The following is a 22,477-nucleotide window of genomic DNA, read 5'->3' on the forward strand; positions in this document are numbered from 1 at the left end:
TTATACACACACAAATGAACTGGTGTGGCTGTAACAATATGGCAAAATTGAGCCAGAAGACTCAAATAAGAGGTTGAAATCAGACTGATTAACCTCTGATAAAACATTCTTGTTCATATTTGTTACATTTTTGTTGAACTTTGATGTTATGTGTAATAAAATGTCTTTCGTTGTGTTCAGGTTTGACTGCAGTAAAATTAATACAAAAACTGACATTTCAAACCAACATAAAAAAAAAAAAAAAATTCTAAACCTTTACAAAAATTGTCTTTGAGAATGTCTAAATATATATCCAAACCCACAACTTAATAAAAATAAGTATTTGTCTAAAAACAATTAGAGAATTGATAGGCCTTTTATATAGAGCTATATAGGAATCTAGTGGCTAAACCATGGAATTGCAGATGTTTTTCTTATTATACTCCCACCAGATGGCACTAATTTGGCTTCAAAAAATTGAATTTTAAAGGCAGTGACTCTATTTTAACATGAGATTTTAGGTGTCCAGTCACTTTTGACCGTGAAGACCACAAGTGTGACTCCCAAATAAGGAGCACCAGAGGGTTAAAAGACAATTAATATTCAGTAATATCATCGATTTGAAGATGTGAACAAAACACAAATATTGACACTCTTGTCTTCTGTAGAGCTGCTTTGCAGGCTGAATCCAATTGGTTTCATTATTGATGAACATTGATGATGCAACATTGACACTGTTATTGAACTATATTGAATTAACACTGAATCAAAATTGAGTCGGGTCAGCTGCATTGAAGCAATCTGTATTGTATAAAGCACTAGATAAATGTGACTTGAGTTGACTTCTAAACAACACTTACTACACATCCACACAAACATGGTTGTTGGAATAATGGAATAATTTGCAGCCTGTTTTAATTAAGCTTGTTTGTTTGTGTGCGTGTTCAGGTGACACCAGTATGGAGTCTGGCCAGCATTACTGGGAAGTGAAGCCTCAGAAAGACTGTAAGTCCTACAGCGTTGGTTTGGCCTACAGAAACCTTGGGAAATTTGAGCAGTTGGGGAAGACCAACATCTCCTGGTGTATCCACGTCAACAACTGGCTGCAGAACTCGTTTGCAGCCAAACACAACAACAAGGCCAAGAATCTGGACGTCGCCGCACCGGACAGCATAGGGGTCTACTGTGACTTTGATCGGGGTAATGTACAAAATATTTAACATTTCATATTTGATATAGGCCTCTATATGATCAACATGATCGAAACTTTGCTGAAAAACCTTTTGCAGACAATCTACTACATAATACACGTATAATTGTAAAAATGTCCACCTTCAGCTCGTGGTTCACTTGTTTGTCCGCTGTGAAATTACTACTGATTTTTAGAAATTAAACATAAGAATAACTTTCATATTGTTAGCAATATTTCAAGATGGACACTTACTGGAAGCATATCAGGCTTTTTAGGAATGTTTTTTTATATTATATATATACATTTACTTGATTATATGTACATCATTTTTAAAAAGTGAGTATCAAATATCAGGCTTTTGAGGAAGGTTTATGTGTTCTATTGCATTAAATTACATGTTTTTTATAACTACAGGGCTTTGATTATAAAACTAAGCATTTAAATATCATCTTCCAGAGATGATATAGTGACAACTGATAGTTATATTTTATGTAAGTAGTCTGATACACTGTTATAAAGATCTCATTAATCAGAATTTCATCTTATTTGCACATTTTTGTTCAGTTTGAGCCTCTAAATAAAACTGAAAAATTGAAAAAATAACTAAAACAAAACCATTTTTTCGTAGCTTTTTTTAGATTATTTTCAAGAAAAATCTATTATTTGATATGTTTACAGGGTCAAACACTGTGTGTATTCACTCTTTTGTCAGATATCAGGGGAAGTAATAGTTTATTATGAAAAGAAAGTCGAGATTAAATTGATTCAGTAGCTCACACCTGATTCCTCGTTTCTAACATCCATGTCTTCGGTGTTATTATGGGTAGTTTAAGTGTAGTATGTTCATATAATGCTCCATAGTCTATAGAGAACATTATAGTTTCTCACATGTGCAATCAGATACCTACAGATTGAGTTTCCACCATTTCCATTCATGCTTTGCTTGTGAGCTGGTTTCGATCCTGCATCGCCTGAATAACTGCTGCATGGAAATGTGACTGCTGCTATTTATTAATGCCTTTGTGTTTTTTCCCAGGCCAACTTTCTTTCTATAATGCTGAAAACAAACAACTGCTCCATACTTTTAAAGTGAAGTTCACCCAACCTGTTGTGCCAGCTTTCATGGTGAGTTTGGAGTACAGACGTTTTATATACACATGCAAATAAGGGTTATTCTGATGCAAACTATGCCCAAGCATTTCCATTCTTCGTATAGAATTAGGCAACAGAAAAAAAAAACAACAACAATGTTGATAATAGTATAAGCTTGTAATAGTGCTGAAGTATTATCACAGTAACACACTTCACCTTAAAGCTAATGATTTAAAAAAAAATCATGTGTTCAAACTTTAGAAGGTATGTTTAATGAGGCTTCATGAAATTATAAATTATATTAAAATAATTGACGAAAAATGTGCTTACCTTCAGGCCATCCAAGAGTTTGTTTCTTCATCAGATCTGGAGAAATGTAGCATTGCATCAGTGTCTCACCAATGGATGCTCTGCAGTGAATGGGTGCTGTCAGAATGAGAGTCCAAACAGCTGATAGAAACATCACAATAATCCACACCTAAAGGCTCTGCTAAGGGACGACTGACTGACTGAGTGTGTTTGTGTTTCAGGTGTGGTGTGGTGGTCTGACTCTGTCTACAGGCCTGCAGATACCCAGTGCAGTGAGAAGCTTCCAGAAGACAGAAAATGGGCTGGGAGGATCGAACAGCAGTATATCTCAGCAGGATCCCGCAGTAGCCTGTGATATTTGCCTCTACGATAAACTGCCTTCAGTAGACAGTTCCCTAATGCCGTGACCCGATTTCCCAAAACTAACCAGTTAACCGTTTTGAAAACCGAACACCTTTCCGATGACCGAGGCATATATGCAGGCTTCCAGGACAAAGAGATCTTCACATGTGCAAAAGCTTTGCCTGGCAGAATTTGGAGAGACGTTTCCCTTCACGTTCCTCTGAAGAGAGGCCTGGTTGTCTTTGACAGACACTTGCTTTCATCGGGAGACGCTTGCATCAGGAAAGCTAGTCGCTTTATCAGGGAATAGTTCAGGGCACTCTCTTTACTGATTTTAGTTTGAATTATGACAAGCTTTTTTTGAGTTGTTTGTCCTTCACTAAATCACTAGATTAGTGTTAACTCCTTTCTGTGGTGTTTTCTTTAGTTTTTTTTTTACATTAACTGTCCTCTTATTGATATCTGAACTCTGGAGATCATCCTTCAGTTGCTGAATTTGAATTTTGCACAAGTGTAAAAATGATAAAAGCTGCTTTTAATGTCCCCTCGTGGTCATATACTGTTATTATATCTGGATAATTTTGAATGTGGACTGTACATTTTTGTTGTATAAATGTGTTATCCTGAGTTATGTTGATTTTTAAGTCATTTTTTTGAATAGGTTTGAGAAATATTTGTGCAGAAACTAATAATCAAACCTCGGTCTGTTTCTATGCAGCACTGCTTAATGAGCTTAAATCCAAATATTAAAGCTCAGCAAAGTTCGACTCGGTGTTGATTTTTTTCTGCGTCTCGCGCCGTCTGGAGTTGTAATCCCGAAACAGCAATAAAGTGGATCTCGGGCAAATTAATTTATAAACATATATATGGCCCCTTTTACTGTTACAAATGAACTATGACTGTGCGAGTTGTAGTTCGTAATCAACGCTTCCAGGGATGTAAACTTTTGAAAATAAATAGATTTTTTAATGCTATAAAAAGGACAGAGGTGAATCTTATCTGATACTTGGTGGATCTAGAGTCAGATTATAGTGTTAGGGATTTTTTGTCCACTACGGGTGAGTTGGGTATGAGAGTAAGGACAAGCAATTGAAAGGAAAAATGGATAAACAAAATAAATCATGAACAATCCAGTAGGTGACGATTTACAAGTTGATTGAGAATCGCTAAAAAACCTCAAGAAGATGTATTTATCCCTAGAGAGCAGCGCCAGAGCTCTTATTGTGGAAGGAGAAGCCAACCTCCGCGGCTCTCATTAAAGAGCGGACGGATCACGTGTGCCACATAGACCAATCACATTATATAGCCTTGACGCCATTGACTCCTGAGTTTTACGACAGTCAGTCTGCGGATAGCGTAGAAATGAACATAGGGCGAATTCCAAACGGAAGTGAGCATCCCTATGCCCTACTCCCTTCGAAGGGCAGAGCCCTTGAAGAAAGGAGTATAGAAGACCAAGAGGCGAAACTCACTACTCAGCCACTAGGTGGCGCTTCGGTAGCGCGGCCGCCATTTTGGAATGAAAATTCCAACGGAATAACAGCACAGAAATAGACAGAATAACAACAAAAGAGAAGTCAAAGAGGAGTAAAAAGAACGGAATGTTGGGCAATTCACGGCAAAAACTATCAGTGTGACAGTCAAAATCGTGTCTTATGCACGGTGCATAAGACAGCGCTATGTCCCATTTCAAAACACACAACATAATAGTACTCCATCGGGCCGTTGTCGTTGTGGCCCCGAGGGGTGTGGCCCCCTCGCTTTTCAGCCATATATCTGGTGACCTTCTAGCATTCAAAGGACGGACGTGAGCTTGACATGCTTTAAAGGGGTCATATGATGCGATTTCAAGTTTTCCTTTCTCTTTGGAGTGTTACAAGCTGTTCGTGAATAGATAAGATCCCTGAAGTTGCAAAGACTAAAGTCTCAAAACCAAAGAGATATTCTTTATCAAAGTTAAGACTCTGCCACGCCCCCCTAAAACGGCTCGTTCTAACACGCCCCCACATATCTACCTCACTATGTGGGAATATTTGCATAATGCGCCCAAATGTTCACGCAAAGAAAGAAGGCATGGTTTCAGTAACCGCAGTTAGTGTTGAAGCAGCATGTCAGGGAGACGCTGTGTGTTTCTAGGCGAAAGCAAAAGCACTTTATTTGGCCTTCCGAAAGTAGAGATGCATTTAGGAATCTTTAAGATTACTTACAACAGAACAGCAATGCATTTTATGGACGACCGTTTCGTGAACCTAGGAGAGGAGGTAATTCTGACTTTGCTATGACAATCTGGCGCTTCTGAATCAGCTACTGTTTTGTTATTAGTTTAAGTATTTGCTATTGACTGTTCAAATGCGGAGTTTTGCGCATCGTGTGTGTGTGTGCGCGCGCGTGTGTGTGAGAGAGAGACAGGGTCACAACCGTCTTAACCGTGGCTTGTGTAATGCAAACACATAGCAGCTTCATCCCTGTGTCTGTCACGCGACTCTGTTCCCCTTTCGGGCTCTGTCTTTACATTTATTTTGAAAGATGAAGCTCGCGATTATGGTAAGAGCGTTACAGTTCTGACGAGTGCTTGCGGTGTTCGGCCAATCACAATGCACTGGGTCAGCTGGCCAATCAGAGCAGACGGAAGCTTGTCGGAAGGAGGGACTTTGTAGAAAACGAAGCGTTTGAGAGAGGCGGGGCATAGAGGACCTACAATAATGTACAGTATTTGAAAAATAATGTGTTTTTTGAACATTAAAGCATGTCAACATATTCTGTTACACCAAATACACAAAATAATGATCTTAAAAAAGCATCATATGACCCCTTTAAAAAAAAAAAACACGAAAACTCTGTATTATGTTTATAATTATTTGCGTATTATTATTTGCTTATAAACTGTGATGCTTTTTTAAAAAATATTTTTTGACACACATCCATGTGCCAGATCAGAATAAAAAGGGCTTTTCAGACTGTGCTCAAACTCGGTTTATCATTTTCTAAAGACTGTTTTACAGCTAGAATTAAACTCGGTCCTGGAGGGCCACTGTCCTGCAGAGTTTAGCGCCAACCCCAATTAAACACACCTGAACCAGCTAACCAAGCTCTTACCAGGCACACTAGAAACTTCAAGTCAGGTGTGTTGAGGCAAGTTAGAGCTAAACTCTGCAGGACACCGGCCCTCAGTGTTGGGCAGCAGCTAGCTACAAATAGTGAAGCTACTACCTTAACTAAATTTTTCAGTAGCTTTTCCAGTAGCTAGCTACTTTTCCAGCAAGTAGCGGTGTAACTTGACCAAAATCTACATTCTGTTTTGCATTATGACGAATCTGCAGTGCACAGAAACAGCACATCATCTTACTAGATTAAAACTAAAATGGTGTATTAACACCATCTATTTTTATAATTAATTACGCAAAGGACATTTCAAGTTCGATACAGCCGTCTTACTAGTTTAATGACACAGGTGAGTAATATTCATTTTAAACTGATTAACTATCCTGTTTCACTCCACTCTATATCAAATGTCTGTTTCCGTTTTAATTGCAATGATGAATGAGTGTTTCCAGTCTGTCCTGCCACAGTTTCGTAATGTATCAAAAAGGTCACATTGTGTTTTGGGCCATTGCTTTTACATCTTTCAGACAAACAGAAAACAAAATCGAGATATTAGCTGCGTCCCAATTCGAAGGCTACAGTCTTCGGAGGTTGCCTTCGAAGGCTGATTGCGTCACAGCAGCGCGACAAAAGGCTGTCCCAATTCGAAGACTCCTCAAATGCAGCCTTCATTTCCAGTGAAAAGAAGGATACAAACCATGCATCCTCTGAGGTCTTCCCTACCCCAGAATTCATTGCGCGCTGGTGACGACAGGATCATTTTGATTGAATTTGCTGCATTACACTTTTAAATGTAAGTATTGGGTTTTAGCCTACTCGATTATCGAATGATATAAATGTAAAATAAATAAATAAATTAAAGCAGTTGAAATGTTGACATCCTAAGAAGATCCCAAATTGACCATGGGGAACATATTTAGACAGTTTGTCAACCCAGTTTTGTTTTCAGACAGCTGAATAAATAACTTTTTAAAAAGTCCAGTACAAACATACTGCCGTTCAACCGCACCCCGTCACAGTTGCTAGGCAACAAGAATGATCCTCCGAAGGCTAGACTGTCCCATTTAAGAAGGCTCAGTCCGACCTTCGCATTCTTCGAAGATGTGGCCTTCGAAGTCCGTGTCCTACGAAAGATGCGGCCTTTATCACGTGGCAAAGGCTGTGATTTAATATAGCCTAGCTTAGTTTCAGAGCGAAACGCACCTTATTCACACAAGCAGCTCATGATAACTGTTTCAGAGTAAACGCTGTGAGCTCCATCACTGCATGTGCTGTGAATTTAACAGGCATTTTTGATTTGATTTTCACATTCACATAACTTAATTATCATTCCAATATTTGTGTGGACACATAATTGCATCATTTAACTCGATTCGCAATTTATTGCAGTTTTTCACTTTGACAAACAAAAAAAAACCAAAACAAAAAAACTTGAGATCTAGGCTGTATCTGAGTATTGTGTGTATCTTTGGATAGATTACAAAATAAAACTACACTCTTTGAAATCATAATTTTATTACATTATGTTGTTTTAAACCCCAAATCCTTTAAATGTCCCTCAATTATTCAGTTATAAATGTCTAAAAAGAAAAATCTAAGTAGCTTTGTTGTAGTAAGCTACTTTTTGGTAGTAACTTGTAGTGTAGCTAGCTACTTTTTCAGAAGGGTAGCTTTAATGTAGCTTAACTACTTTAACTTATGAGTAGCTTGTAGCTTAGTTTCAGAGTAGCTTGAGTTTGGACACCCTGGGCGAGAGGTTTAGCAACCAAGAGCCGTTCACATGCCTCATATTCACACACTTTGAGCATTTATGGAAACAAAGTGTGTTGCACAAACAATTGTTTTTGTGTTTGAAGGAAAATAATTAAATGGTGACAGAAAACATGGTAGGAGTGAAGAAGAGATGGTTTTATTTTTATCTTTATAGTCCATTCAATAAAGACTTGATATTGTCATCAATGTAATGCAAGGAAGCACAATGCTGGAGCCTTTATGTAAACATTTTGTGTGTTGTGTTCATCTAATCAGTGACAGTAAATGTTAACCCCGTGTTAATTACGAGCAGTGTGAAACATGAAGCAAGATGTTCACCTGGGGTTTAGAATGACCCACTGATAACTGGTTCAAGTGTGAGAGGCCATGTTGCGTACCATAAGACTGACATAAGACTGTATCCCTCTCAAGAATATAGCCCAAATACCTTCTTGACCATGAAACCCTTCAATGATTCCTCCAATGATCCCTCCAACAACACCACATGTGATAGCCAGCAGTTTGTTCTGATGTTTGTATGTACATCGCCCAATAAACCAGCTCAGGGTTATCCATATGAATGCCAACACAAAATCAACTACTCCAACCATCAATGCTTCAGAACCTTCTTTCCGCACTTCAACACAACACAAAATGGCAAAGAAGCACATGATAAATAAGATTGTATACAGAATTTCAGTCTTTATAAATCCCGGCAGAAATATTTTAAATGATTGCTTCTCAAACATTTGTAAAGTGTAGCAGCTGTTCTGATTTTCAGACACCATCTGGTCGATCTTCATCAGGAGGCCTGTGACCTGATCTCTGTTGTTCAGATCTTTGTTGTTCAGCAGGTGAAACCAAACATCTGCTTGACCAAACATCTGCTTGAATAAGGACAGGACATCAGCAGCTTGTGTTTTGTGTGAAGGGAGAACCAGAAGGATCGTGTGGATTCCTGGAGGGCACTTCTTCAATCCATTCTTTAACTCCACACTCAGATCAATGTTTCGGGAATTTGAGAAAGTTGGGGTGTCGACTACTGTAATTCTTCTCATCGACACTTCGACCGAGTGTTTTTGGCAGCTGTCAGTGATGGAGCTTGAGCTTTTTTTGGATTGAAACGCATCTTTTCCCAGTATAGTGTTTCCAGATGCGCTCACTCCTGAACCAGTTTTACCAATCAGCAGAAGATTGATATCTTGAGTGGTATTCTCCATCACTGAAAAGCACCAGAAATATATTTACCGTTGGTTACTTGGATGTTACATTAAACAGGGGAAAATTTTACCTCACTTTTTAAAAGCCTTTTAAATTGGCCAAAAGATGATTTTATTTAAATCTAGTGTTCTTCACGTTTCTGTGATGGGTAGGGTTAGTGTTAGGTGATAGAAAGTACCATTGACCTAATATAAAATCAATGGGAGTCTATGTAATATTCTCACTAAGATAGTGTGTGTGTGTGTGTATGTGTTTTTGGCATGTGTTGGAGCCATCAAAATCAAAATTTGTGTGTGTCTATATATATATAGTTATTTATTAACAGAGTTAAAAACAAACAACCGAAACAAAACAACCCCCTTATTCAGTTTTACAGGAAATAGTGTTTATGTATCGACTGTCTTGTATTTGTACTTCCACCTTACCTTCGCACCGGAGTTTTCTCGTGATAATGTAGTAACGACTTGAAATACGAAGGCTTTAAATTCAGAGTAAGCCTAATCTTTGTTACAATTTGGTAACGTTATTGATTATTTCCATTCAGTAACTGCTTTAGATGCTTTAGCTAGCAGCAGTTTAGCAATATCTTGCATCGTTCAATTGCTGTCAGAGCTGTATGACAATGATTGTGTCCACTCAAATCTGTTGAAGAACATTGTGTTAAAAATACGTATTTTTAAAAATTGGTATGATAATGGTATTGTACTAATTATAATATAATGATGCAGCCATGACTGTAACAGCGAGTAGGCCTATAGGCCCTACTACTGTGTAAATTATCTGTAGGCCTATAATAAATGCATTTATTTATTTATTATGGTGTGTCTCTTAAAAACAGAAAAATTTTATTTAAATAATGTTGACCTTTATTCTGGTACATACATACAAACGCTAAATTAAGCATGCATAAAGTATATTCCTGAAATGTATTTCTGTTGCAACATGTAGCATCCATTTATTTGACGAATACTGAGAAATAAATCAAACCAACTTCATCTGCAATAAAGACAATGTAAGGCTGAAAACAGTTACAGTTCAACTGAAAACTTGACATTAAGAGTAAGACATATTATCATGTATTTATTTTTTAAATATTTTGTTTGTTGTTATTTTGGCATTTTAATTTTTACTATTGTCGGTCACCATTCTGTTATACAGAAATGATAGTTGCACAATTAAAAATAACACATTTTACAGTGGCAGTGCAAAAACTAAAGTATATGATTAAGAAAAAAAACAAGTCTACTCATGAGAATGACCTTACCGTTTAGCAATCTGTATTGGCTTTCCACCGAAAGAGGTTGAAATGTTCAGCTAATTGTGGGTTTGTGATAACAGCACAGACTGAAAGCACACTAGCATTGTAAAATTGTTCACACTTGGTTAAAATGCCTTCTATACCTTTACTTCTGCTGGCTCCACCTCATTCCTGGACTGGACTTCACATGTGTTCTTGTTCAGGAGCAGTGTTGGGTGTTATTAATTACATAAGTAATTAGTTACTGTAATTTCATTACTTTTTGCTCGAAAAAGTAAAGTAAGGGATTACTCTTAATTACAGTGATTTCTGATGCAATTGCATTAAATACTGTATAGACTACATAAGAATTCTATATCAGACAAAAGTGGACTTATCATCATGTTAAAATGTATCTTTTTAATGTAACCTTCTCCCCTTACACACTGTGAGCAGCTGAAGAATAATTCATACCATTGTACATTGTTTATTTGAAATCATTAAAAGTGTAGTTTTGTGTCTATTCTTTTATTTTTCAACTGGTTGAGGCTGATATTGGGGTTTAGAAAGTAATTAGTAATCCAATACTTTTTAGAAAGAGTAATTAGTAATCTAATTAACTAGTAACTAGTTAATTATTATTATTATTATCAACAATCGTGTGGAACAATAATCATGTATTATTTAAGTGAAACGTTTTTGTTTGGTTTGGTAAGAACAGGACATACAGGACAATTAGTGGTTGGCAATCATCAATTGTCATAGGGAATATGATATTAAAAAGTGATCTGCAATTAAGGCTCAAATGAAGTAAACTGTCACAATAGTAACATTGTCGTTGTGTAATTAATATGTATAGCTATTTCAAGAGGAGATTAAGATGTTCCATTATAATACTTCAAAAATGCTAAAACTCTGCATCAGTCCAAAATGCCATGAAGAGCAAATTTTTAATGGAATTAGTCTTCGAGCTCACCTTAAATAGTGATGGCCTTCATCAGAAAACATAAATGAACTATTGGTCAATTATACAATAATGTATCAAGACATTTCATTATTCTGTTTAACTCTTACTTTATATTGTGCTGGTTCATTCAGATACCAATGTCGCATCATTTAAATGAATACATTAAATAAATCAAAGCATGTGGAACCTCAGAAAAAAGGGTTATATTCAGCACCAAAGGGGGTTCTGCTATTGAAGAATCCTAATTTGGTACGGTTTAAAACCATTTTTCTTACGTGCTGGTATATCACTTAAAAAAAAGTTTTTTAACCTTAAATTTAAGTTAAATCTGTACAATTGTACAATGTACCTGAAAAACTTGGGGGAAAAAAGGAAGGCATTTAAAAGATATGTATATTCATCATTCAAATCAAGTCATTCTTTCCAGTTGTGGAAATCAGTTCTAGATTCGTTATTTCTTCCACTGTCTGTTTTCACACACTCCTTGCTTCATCTGTACACACCCACGTTCTAAGTAAATCGCTTGTTTGGTCATTATAAGCCTGTTTGTTTCTTTTCTTTAAAGTCTCTTGTATTTTATTGTTAACTTTCACTATAAAACATCAAACGGATTAGTAGATGAAATAAACTAAAAATAAAAAGGCATTGGCATTGTTTACATGCCTATTGATTAAACACAAAACACATACGCACATGAAGCCACTGTTTCACTGATTCATGTTTTGTAGTTTACACAGAGACGATAAATACAGTGGGTACGGAAAGTATTCAGACCCCCTTAAATTTTTCACTCTTTGTTATATTGCAGCCATTTAGGGGGTCTGAATACTTTCCGTACCCACTGTATGTTGGTTTAAAAACTGAAGGAAGCGTTTCAAAAGATTGTGTTTACAGGCCCCCAAATAACATTATGTAGATGAATGTCCAAAACGTATGAAAAACGAAAACGGTGTCGTGTAAACAGTCCCTAAATCTCAAATGATCTGATCAAAGGAAGATTAAACAATTCCACAAACATGAGTTTAACACAGAGGAGCTGTTATTGTGTCTGTGCTGTGTATTTCAGAGCTGCTTTTAATAATGAGACAATTTTACACAAGGCACATTTTCAGATTTTTATTTTTGTATTTACACCTTTAGGATTTCACAGTTTTCAGAAAGATTTGAATGGCTGTACATGTTAAGTTTTGTGGAAACACTTTATATGGACAGCTGGACATGATTCCCTCTTTACATACTGTGTTCACCCACTGCTTTATTTAGGCTACAATAATCCAGAGTCATCAAGATCATAAATTCTTCAGAAGAACCTGTTATGAATTTAAAGTTTACAGCATTTTTATGCAACTATCAGTAGCCTAAATCAAACCAAGTGCGTGACTGCAAAAGAAAACCCCCCTTCACTTGTTTTCACTTCAAGCAGTGTGACTGTGTCACATGATTTCAAGAAAAACAGATCTGTGTAGAAGAACAGCAGATAGTAGCTTGACAGACTGACAAAAACCCAGGTACATAAAGAGAGAGAGAGAGAGACGTCAATAATCAGGTTTGTCTCTTTTTTTGTCTCAGAATACTCAGTTCAGTTTTATTAGTTTGTTTTTAATTTAACTAGCCCTTAAAAATAAAGGTGCTTCAAAAGGTTCTTCAAGCGATGCCATAGAAGAACCATTTTTGGGTCCACAAAGAACCATTCAGTCAAAGGTTCTTTAAAGAACCATCTCTTTCTTGCGTTTTTGTAATCTGAAGAACCTTCTTTCGCCACAAAGGACCTTTTGTCAAACAGAAAGGTTCTTCAGATGTTAAAGGTTCTTTATGGAACCATTTAGACAAAAAGGTTCTTCTATGGCATCGTGAAGCACCTTTATTTTTAAGTGTACTTGTTAAGACAGTGATAGTTACATTTCATCTTTATTGTTAATAGGTTTTGGTCAGTTCTTATACATATAAAATATAGTGTTATAATGTTTATATATGTATTTATTTATTCATTTTGTGTATGTATATATATATATATATATATATATATATATACTGTATGGGTCACTGTGCCCTAAGTGTGTACTGTGTGTACTGTGTGCTCTCTTTGGTCAATATCACTATCAAGTGCCTTTGAGACTTCACAATTTCCAAAACAAAAATATGAGATGTTCTATTAAACTTTATATTTGTTGTATTAAGGAGACTGTAGGCAGTTAGAAATGCATATTGGTCAAGCTCCTGCACTTTTTATAAAATAACTGCAAGCAGACAATTTTCGAGTAAACCACAAGATATGTCCACCCTGTCATGGACAAATTCAAAATAGATTATATATATTTTCATTACATAATGATGATAAAATGTAGATTTTCAGAAAGACAATTTGTCCCTTTCTCAGCAATACATTTTACTTAGTGGGAAAAGTCTTTCGAAAAATTGAAATTACTGCAACATATTTGTATCCCTATAAAATACGCGAAAGTTGCACTTTCTTTTCTAAATAAAATCAAACGACAAATATATCTGGTCAAACTTTCAATGAATACTAACTGGCCCTCATTTCTTTATAAAGAAATCACACAAAAGGTTTGGCTAACTTGTTTAAATAATTTGTTTATTTTCATAAAAGATGAAGATGACAGGGTGGACAAATGCATTAATGGGTGAAGAGGACATCAGATAAACAACAGGAACAACAAGAAACCCTTAAGTAATATAAAGAATGATTTCAGAAATATATATTCTACACTTCAATTGAAAATTGTAAATGAATTTAAAAGGGCATTTTTACATTTATAAGGCCATATAAATGGTGCATAGTTAATTTTGCGAGAAGATATTATTTTTATCGAAAACAAAAAGTAATACTAATTTTATATATACTGCCTTTTAAACATTCAAGTACTTTTAAGTACCTTTCATAAATGTCAGTTTTCAAGGGTTTTACAGGGCTTAAATTTGAAAAAGTCAAATTCAAGTACTTCAAGCACTTTAAGCACCTTGTACGAACTACGAACCCTGTATTTTCTTTGGAGAAATAGAACAAAAACAGACAATATTGACAGTATTGTGTTTAAAATTTAACTATTATTATTTATTTATTTTTTGTTTATTGAACTGTTGTATAAAGTCAATATCACATTTGCAATCGAGCAGATATTCAGGAAAATGGCACTTTTGCTTTGGGCATTTTTTGCCCACTTATCTTGAATTTTAGGCAAATTCTAACTGCATTTTAATAGTCTACATGTTAGGCACATTCTAACTGCATTCTAATAGGCTACATCACAGTGAGTCGTTGACTAACTAAGCAACTGCATGCAATGTTCTGGGCTGGGGTGCATTAAATGCATTTATCAATTCAACATTTTTTTCCCCCATAATTAATCACACCAATTTAACATGTTAAATCAATAGCCCTTGTTAAAACATTATCAGAATTTGGCAAAAACTATGCACATGTCCCCCGTCATGTAGGGTAGACTGAGTACATTTGAGACATGTGTACAGTTGAAACACCTTAAATAACTTCTGTATACAAGAATCCCGAGCCGTGATTTTTGCTCCACACATGCGTATTAGTGTTCTCTTTGATTGTGGGAAATTTGAAATGTGTGTGTCTTTCCACTCCGAAGATATCGGCAAAAGTTTTTTTTCCAAGGTGAGATTTTCATTTCACCATGTCCCTTCCACAATGAATAGCTTATTATTATTTTATGATTGTTAAACTTAAAATATATCATTGCAAACGTTACTCTGTGCTCTAAAAATAGACATATTGTATGACATTGTGCCATGCAAGTTCTTTTCATAATCTGGAGAAACGTGCGAGCATGTCAGTGGGGTACGGTTGAGACACAGTGTATCAACTGGACCCGGATTGGTGTCCTATTGCTTCACATGCTGTTTAGTTGTACAGTGTTATGATAATAGGATAAAAGTCACATTTACACATATGCTACGCAAATTCTGTTAAAAAATTATATTTGTGATATTTCAACTGTCTGTTATTAATGGACATATTTTCTAACATGAATGTTTAAAGGATTACATAGCATTTTAAGAAATATGCAAGGTGGTAAAGTGGGTACAGTTGATACACCCTTTAGGTAGGTATGTATACAGTAACAGTTCAATCATAGAAAATAAAATGCATATTCAGAGGCTGTGTGTTTGTGTACTGGTAAGTATAGTAATACCAGTAAATTCTAACCTTATGGGAATTTTTTTAGGTCCCCATGATAAAACAAGCTTATAAATCATACAGAATGATTGAAAATGTAAATGCAGAAAGTTTCGAGTGACGTGTAGGTTTAGGGGTAGGGTTATAGAATATACAGGTGTGTATTGTTATTTTTATGTTTACATTTGTACTCTTTGCCATATCTTTTCTAGTGTTAAATATTTGTTCCTATTTTGTTTAACTGATTCTAAATTAAATAAAGCAAATAAACTAATTTATTTTTAAACTGTAATTTTTAAAACTGTCATTTTGTCATTTATTACATTTGCAATAAATGGTTAGCCAGCTTTAGAGCATTAAGAATGGGTGTCTCAACTGTACCATGGTACTGTTTCAACTGTACACCATATGGGTACAATTGAGACAAAAATGCACCTTATGTTTATGAGCTAATTGTGGAAAATATAAACTACTTATGGCTATTATTAATTTATGATATTTTAGTACACAAGCAAAAGAAATATCATGTGAAAAATCACTTCATTTCAGCATCTAGTTTTTGTATGGTGATGAAAAAAGCAGAAAGTGTCTCTACTGTACTCAGCCTACCCACCATGTCCATGGGTGGACATTTTTGGTTAAAGTTAGCATTTAATAAACACATGGTGTACTTTCAGTCAGCAAAGTGGTTCATTGTTGAAGCTGAATGTGTACTGCTTAAAATATATATTTTGAATTTCTGAAAAACTTTTATGTAAATTAATATTTTACTATGACAGGGTGGACATGTTAAGTTTGGCAACATGCAACTACAAACACAATATGATAAAAATTAGGAAATATAAGTGTAGATACTTAGTGTACAAATAACTATAAGTGTAGATACTTAGTGTTATTTTTTTATTATTATTTTTTTAAGAAATAAAATCAATTTAGTTTAATTGGACAGTTGATGCTACAGTTATAAAGTGAGATGCGTCTCAGCTATAGAAGAGAAGCAGCGCAGAGCCGCAGGAGCCACGTGAAGTAATGGTTATTTCACATTAATTGCAATCAAAATAACCTATTTAAGTGAAATTACTGAACCTAAACATGGGAGCCTGATAAAAACGCTCATTTTATGAAGTTTCAGGTGTCACTTACAGGCTTTTGCATCTGAACTCGTTTTAAGCGTTAAGCGTTTAAGCGTATATAGCGTTTTCCAAGGCAAGGCAAGTTTATTTATATAGCACATTTCATACACAATGGTAATTCAAAGTGCTTTACATAAAAGAAATGAAAAAAAATAATCACAACAATAAAACAAGGAATTTAAAACTTTGAAAATGATTTAAAAATTGATTTAAGAGGTTTAAAATGAATTTAAAACAGTTAAGAATAGAAAACGATTATACATAAAATATAGTGCAATCAGTTCGGACATCGCACAGTGCTCATTCAATAAATGCACAGCTAAACAGATGAGTTTTGAGTCTGCATTTAAATGTGACTAATGTTTTAGCACATCTGATCTCTTCTGGAAGCTGCTTTCAACTGCGGGCGGCATAATAACTAAAAGCAGACTCCCCTTGTTTTATGTGAACCCTTGGTATTTCTAACTGACTCGATCCTAATGATCTGAGTGGTCTGTTTGGTTTATATTCAGTGAACATATCTGCTATGTATTTAGGTCCTAGGCCATTGAATGATTTATAAACGAGTAAAAGTACTTTAAAATCAATCCTAAATATAACTGGAAGCCAGTGTAAGGACCTGAGGACTGGTGTGATATGCTCAGATTTTCTGGTTCTAGTCAGAATCTATCTATCATCAATGTTTTCTCATTACATTATCTGGTTTTACATATGAATAATTTTTTGAATAGTAGTTCTCCTGAAGGTGTTTTTAAATAAAAAATAACTTTTGTTAATAAACATTGTGTTTGTATTTCTTCGTTTAACATAAGTGAGTTCGTCTTTGTTTTGTTGTTGATGTGTTTTCATTAAAAATAATAATGAATCACAAACTGTAAGCGGTTTAAAGTAAGGAGAACATTTTTTTAGCCTATTCGCGTTAATCCTTTATTCACTCGTTTATTTTGTTAATAAAAGTTCCATGTTTAATATAAGTTAATTTGTAATAGGCTAGTATTATTTATTGTTGATGTGTTTTCATTTATAATATGAACCATAAGCATTCGTTTTACTCATTTTGCTCCATCTTTGCGAGTCATTTATAGTTAAGTAGTTATAGTTATAGTTAAAGTAATGTTTTCTCACATACATTCACGCGAGTGATGACAACATTTATTTTTATTCTATCTGTGATCACCTTGTAACTGCATCACAGTTTTAACAGGCATAATAACTCATAAAAACACCTAAAGTAAATATCTTTGAATTTAGCCAACAAATGTGAATCATCATTTTTGTGGTCTCTCGCAACAACAAACCTCTCTATCAAGATCGTCAACACCTGCATCATTTTCATATATCAAAAATGCTATAAGGACAGTTCACCGAGACGGTTCCAACCCTTTGTGTGTGTAGATAGAACATTTCATAACATAAAACATTCAAAATATTGAAAACAAAATATGTAACATAACCTACCTGGACTGTGAACACAGAACATGAAGAATCCCACCAGTCTGATTTGGTTTATCTCTAAACTTTTGTTAAGAACTTTCTCATTCATTTGTTCCTGTTTTCTTAGTTCCTGTATTTCATCGGTGCTGGGTTTCTAAGTATTTGTTTCTTCTGCTTAGAATTAACAGCAGCACTGCACAGGAGAAAAGAAGAAATGTTTGCAGCAGAATTAAGACACAGGGGATACCTGAAAAATAGTGGACATGAAATTGGTGAGAATAAACTTATTTATTTATTTCATATTTCACATTTAATTTCTTTCTGATGTTTACAGTGAGGCTGTGCTTGCTAGTTCAGGCATTTGGGGGCTTTGAAACAAGGTCTTGTCACTCATTTACATAAGCCAAATAAAGATAATCTTAACATTGTAAATTGGTGTTACATCACACTATTAAATTCTGACTAAACTGTTAACTTCTGTATTTAAAAAGAAAAAAAAAAGAAAAAAAGATTGAAACTTTTTTGGGCAGAAATTATTTTCTTTTATCCAAAGCGACTTACAAATGAGGACAATGGAAGCAATCAAAATCAACAAAAGAGCAATGATATGCAAGTGCTATAACATGTCTCAGTTAGCTTAATGCAGTAGACGTAGCAGGTTTTTAAAAAATTTTAAAATCATCTAATAAATAAAAATAAAACGAAAAAAATAAATAAAAAGATAGAATAGGAAAAGAATAGAGCAAGCTAGTGTTAGAGGCATTTTTTTGTTGCTTTTGTTAATTGTATAATAAATAAAAAGAAAACAAGCTGTTAGTAAATAAATAGAGTGCAAGTCTAAAAGGGGCATGTTTTTTTTTTTTAAAGAATATAATTCGAATAGAGAGTGCTAGAGTTAGAGGGTCAAATAAAGATGGAAGAGATGTGTTTTTAGCCGATTCTTGAAGATGGCTAAGGACTCAGCTGCTCAGATTGAGTTGGGCAAGTCATTCCACCAGGAGGGAACATTTAATTTAAAAGTCGAAAAACAAGTAGATAGAATAGAAAAAAAATAGAAAGCTAGTGTTAGGTTTTTTTTTTTATATAAAAACATAAATAGATAAAGTAGAATAGAATTAGAATAGAGAGTGCTAGAGTTAGAGGGTCAAATAAAGATGGAAGAGATGTGTTTTTAGCAGATTCTTGAAGATGAAGACTCAGCTGCTCGGATTGAGTTGGGCAGGTCATTCCACCAGGAGGTAACATTTAAGTTAAAGTCTGTGAAAGTGATTTTGTGCCTCTTTGGGATGGCACAATAAAGTGACGTTCACTTGCAGAATGCAAGATTCTAGAGGGCATACAAGTCTGAAGTAATTAATTTAGGTAAAGGTGTGCAGAGCCAGTGGTGGTTTTGTAGGCAAACATTAATGCCTTGAATTTTATGCGAGCAGCTACTGGTAGCCAGTGCAAATTGATGAACAGAGGTGTGATGTCCATTCTTTTCGGCTCATTAAAAATGTATCTTGCTTCCGCGTTCTGGATTAATTGTAAAGGTTTGATAGAACTGGCTGGAAGTTCTGTCTTAGGCAGGTTGTGTTGAAGGTGATGGTCCTTCATCCAGCAAGAAATGTCTGTTAGACAAGCTGAGATGCGAGCAGCTATCGTCGGATCATCAGGATGGAATGAGAGGTAGAGTTGAGTGTCATCAGCATAGCAGTGATATGAAAAGCCATGTTTCTGAATGACAGAACCTAGTGATGCCATGTAGACAGAGAAGAGAAGTGGTCCAAGAACAGAGCCCTGAGGCACCCCAATAGTTAGCTGTTGCGACACCTCACCTCTCCAAGATACCTTGAAGGACCAATCTGAGAGCTAAGACTCAAACCACTGGAGTGTGGTTCCTGAGATGCCTTTTGCCAGTAAGGTTGACAGGAGGACCTGGTGGTTAACCGTGTCAAAAGCAGCTGACAGATCCAGCAAGATAAGTATTGAAGATTTGAAATCCGCTCTTGCCAGTCTTAGGGCTTCAACAACTGAGAGAAAGGCAGTCTCTGTTGAATGTACACTTCTGAAACCAGACTGGTTGCTGTCGAGGAGGTTGTTCTGTGTGTGAAAGGCAGGGACTTGGTTGAACACCGCTCGTTCAAGTGTTTTTGCAATGAAAGGAAGAAGGGAAACTGGTCTGTAGTTCTCTAAAAGAGATGGGTTAAGGGTGGGTTTCATTAGTAGTGGGGTCATATGAGCCTGTCTAAATGCTGAGGGAAAAACACCAGTGTGAAGGGATGTGTTAATGATATGTAATCACCAACATATAGCTATATTGTCATATATACCCAGCCATAGCAAGCAGTAATGCTTAAAGTTTAAGAAATACAACTGACTAGCTAGTTGATAAAACCAAAATTTAACCAAAATAAAACTAAAAAACTATCAAGTCTGACTGGCTAACGCTAATGTCCAGTGCTGGTGATAATGTTATTTTTCCCTTGATAGGAAATAGATTTCATATCCAACAGTTTTGAGTTGCACTGGCCATAAGCTTTAAACATGGGGAAAACAGTTGCTGCTGTGACAGGTATGGTTTATCACCTCATTTTGATGTAGTGCATATATAACTGCAATAACTATTTCAAGCATTTTGTATCTTTTATACACAGCAAAATAGCATGCATTTGACAGAAAATCAGAATTGTCAAGCTGACCATGTAAATAGTGCAGTGAATGTTTATATGGTTGACAACGAATGGGACATTTTACTCAAAATTAAATGTCTTCAAAAGATTTTGACTTTAATAAAATTTCCCCAAGAAACCTAGAGTCCTCCATGATTCTTTCTGACAGCAAAGCACTTCAATGCGACAAGCTCGTAATCACAACTTCAGAAGTGGGAAGTAGGAAATTTCTGCACACAAAGGCAGCATTATTCCTTATTTCCTTACAGGAATCATGAAAATTCACCTTACCCAAATCTAGATGGACTTGCACAGCTGCAGCTCACATGTCTGAACTAGTTGACACAGGAAATCAACTACGTAATATAGCGGTTGACTGGCAAAAAAGTATTTTATGTATTTTGAAAATACAAAAATACTAAGCTTAAATGTATTTAAATACAAAATACATTAGATTTTTTTCAAAGGTATTTAAATACAAAATAGTATTTTGTATTTCAAATACGTATTTTAAATACATTTATCAGAAATACTGCCCATCCCTGATTACAGGCAAAACAACAAGACAGCTGTTTCACAATTGGCTGGATTCATCTGCATCTGTTCTGATTTTGAGTTGCTTTAATGTGCGTTTGTGAACATGTGCCACCTATCTTTTCAAACTTGCAATGACAGTCATTTATAAATCTGTTGTCAACAAATAAAAAACAAGCTTCTCCCTGTGGTTTTCTGCCAATATATATATATATATATAGTACTTTCACAAGTAAGGTAAATTTCCAAAACTCTTATTATGTGATTCTCTTATGTGATTTGCGTTGCTATTGAATGAACCAATTGTTGAAAATTCAGAAAGGAGATCATACAGTTTAGTGATTAAACCAAATATTCGCACTCCATACAATGATCTTGTTTTGTGATTTTGAAAGTATGAGAAGTGTATAAATGTGATCATATTGGAGTTTTGCACTGAGAGTTATATATTTACTCCTTACTTGTGAAAATAATACCAAGGCAAATATAAAAAATGTACTACTAACAATAATAATAATACTTTTATTATAGATGGAATGAGACTGACCAGATGGAGTCTCCCCAGTCTCTCCTCCAGACGGATTGTTCTTCTGGGTCAAACTGGTGTTGGGAAGAGTGCAGCTGGAAACACAATACTGGGACGGGAAGGGTTCAGATCTGAGAGGAGTATGGATTCAGTAACCCGTGAATGTTCAGTCGCTCACGCCACTGTTTCAGGCAGATCAATGTCTGTAGTTGATACTCCTGGATTCTTCGATTCACAGATGGATCCTGGGCAGTTAAAGAAAGCAATAGCGAGAAGTATGCATTTTTCCAGTCCTAGACCACACGTTTTTCTCATTGTGCTCAGAGTAGATGACAGATTCACTGATCAGGAGAAGCAGTTTCTTCAGAAGATTGAGATGGTGTTTGGTCAGGAGGTGTTAAAATACACCATCATTCTCTTCACTCGTGGAGATCATTTGGAAGGAGAGTCTGTAGAGGAGCTCATTGAGGAGAACAGTAGATTAAGAGATCTAGTAGATCAGTGTGGAGGCAGATATCACGTCTTCAACAATAAAGATCAGAGTAACAGAGAGCAGGTGAATGATCTACTGCAGAAGATTGACACAATGATAGAGCAAAGAAAGGAACAGCACAGAAAAAGACAGTAGAAAGTTGTCTTACACTTTTCAGATAGAGAGTTGCTTTTAGAATATTCCTTTCATGTTCCCGTTTTACATGTCATAGTACATAGATCGATTAATGGCACACGTCTTTACGTCACCACGTGACGCCATCCGACGTCCCCTCCAGAATTTCACATATAAAGGGGGAGCCAAGATGGTGTCTCGTTGATTGCGGATGTTAATACGAGTTGGAATCCACCT

General features: G+C 35.5%; 2 protein-coding genes across 5 annotated transcripts in view; both read left to right on the plus strand.

Annotated features, from left to right (window-relative positions):
- LOC107702976 (FSD1-like protein) overlaps positions 1 to 3,709 on the plus strand; it is a 33,383-nt gene extending 29,674 nt beyond the window's left edge. For 2 of the 4 annotated variants that reach the window (XM_016505455.1, XM_016505456.1), the window contains exons 12-14: positions 928 to 1,179; positions 2,208 to 2,296; positions 2,794 to 3,709. In XM_016505455.1, coding sequence (XP_016360941.1) covers positions 928 to 1,179; positions 2,208 to 2,296; positions 2,794 to 2,979 — 527 coding nt within the window. In that variant the 3' untranslated portion in view covers positions 2,980 to 3,709. The remainder of the gene's footprint in view (positions 1 to 927; positions 1,180 to 2,207; positions 2,297 to 2,793) is intronic. The other 2 variants (XM_016505459.1, XM_016505457.1) reach the window with 2 other exon arrangements.
- Positions 3,710 to 12,686: 8,977 nt separating this feature from the next.
- On the plus strand, positions 12,687 to 22,353 carry LOC107702928 (GTPase IMAP family member 5-like). Its single transcript, XM_016505376.1, has 3 exons — positions 12,687 to 12,739; positions 18,102 to 18,194; positions 21,639 to 22,353. The coding sequence occupies exons 2-3, from the start codon at positions 18,137 to 18,139 to the stop codon at positions 22,259 to 22,261; spliced, it is 681 nt and encodes a 226-aa protein (XP_016360862.1). The 5' UTR covers positions 12,687 to 12,739; positions 18,102 to 18,136; the 3' UTR covers positions 22,262 to 22,353.
- Positions 22,354 to 22,477: the final 124 nt, after the last annotated feature.

Source organism: Sinocyclocheilus anshuiensis, unplaced genomic scaffold (assembly GCF_001515605.1).
Source record: "Sinocyclocheilus anshuiensis isolate Anshui unplaced genomic scaffold, SAMN03320099.WGS_v1.1 scaffold238, whole genome shotgun sequence".
Lineage (NCBI taxonomy): Eukaryota > Metazoa > Chordata > Actinopteri > Cypriniformes > Cyprinidae > Sinocyclocheilus > Sinocyclocheilus anshuiensis.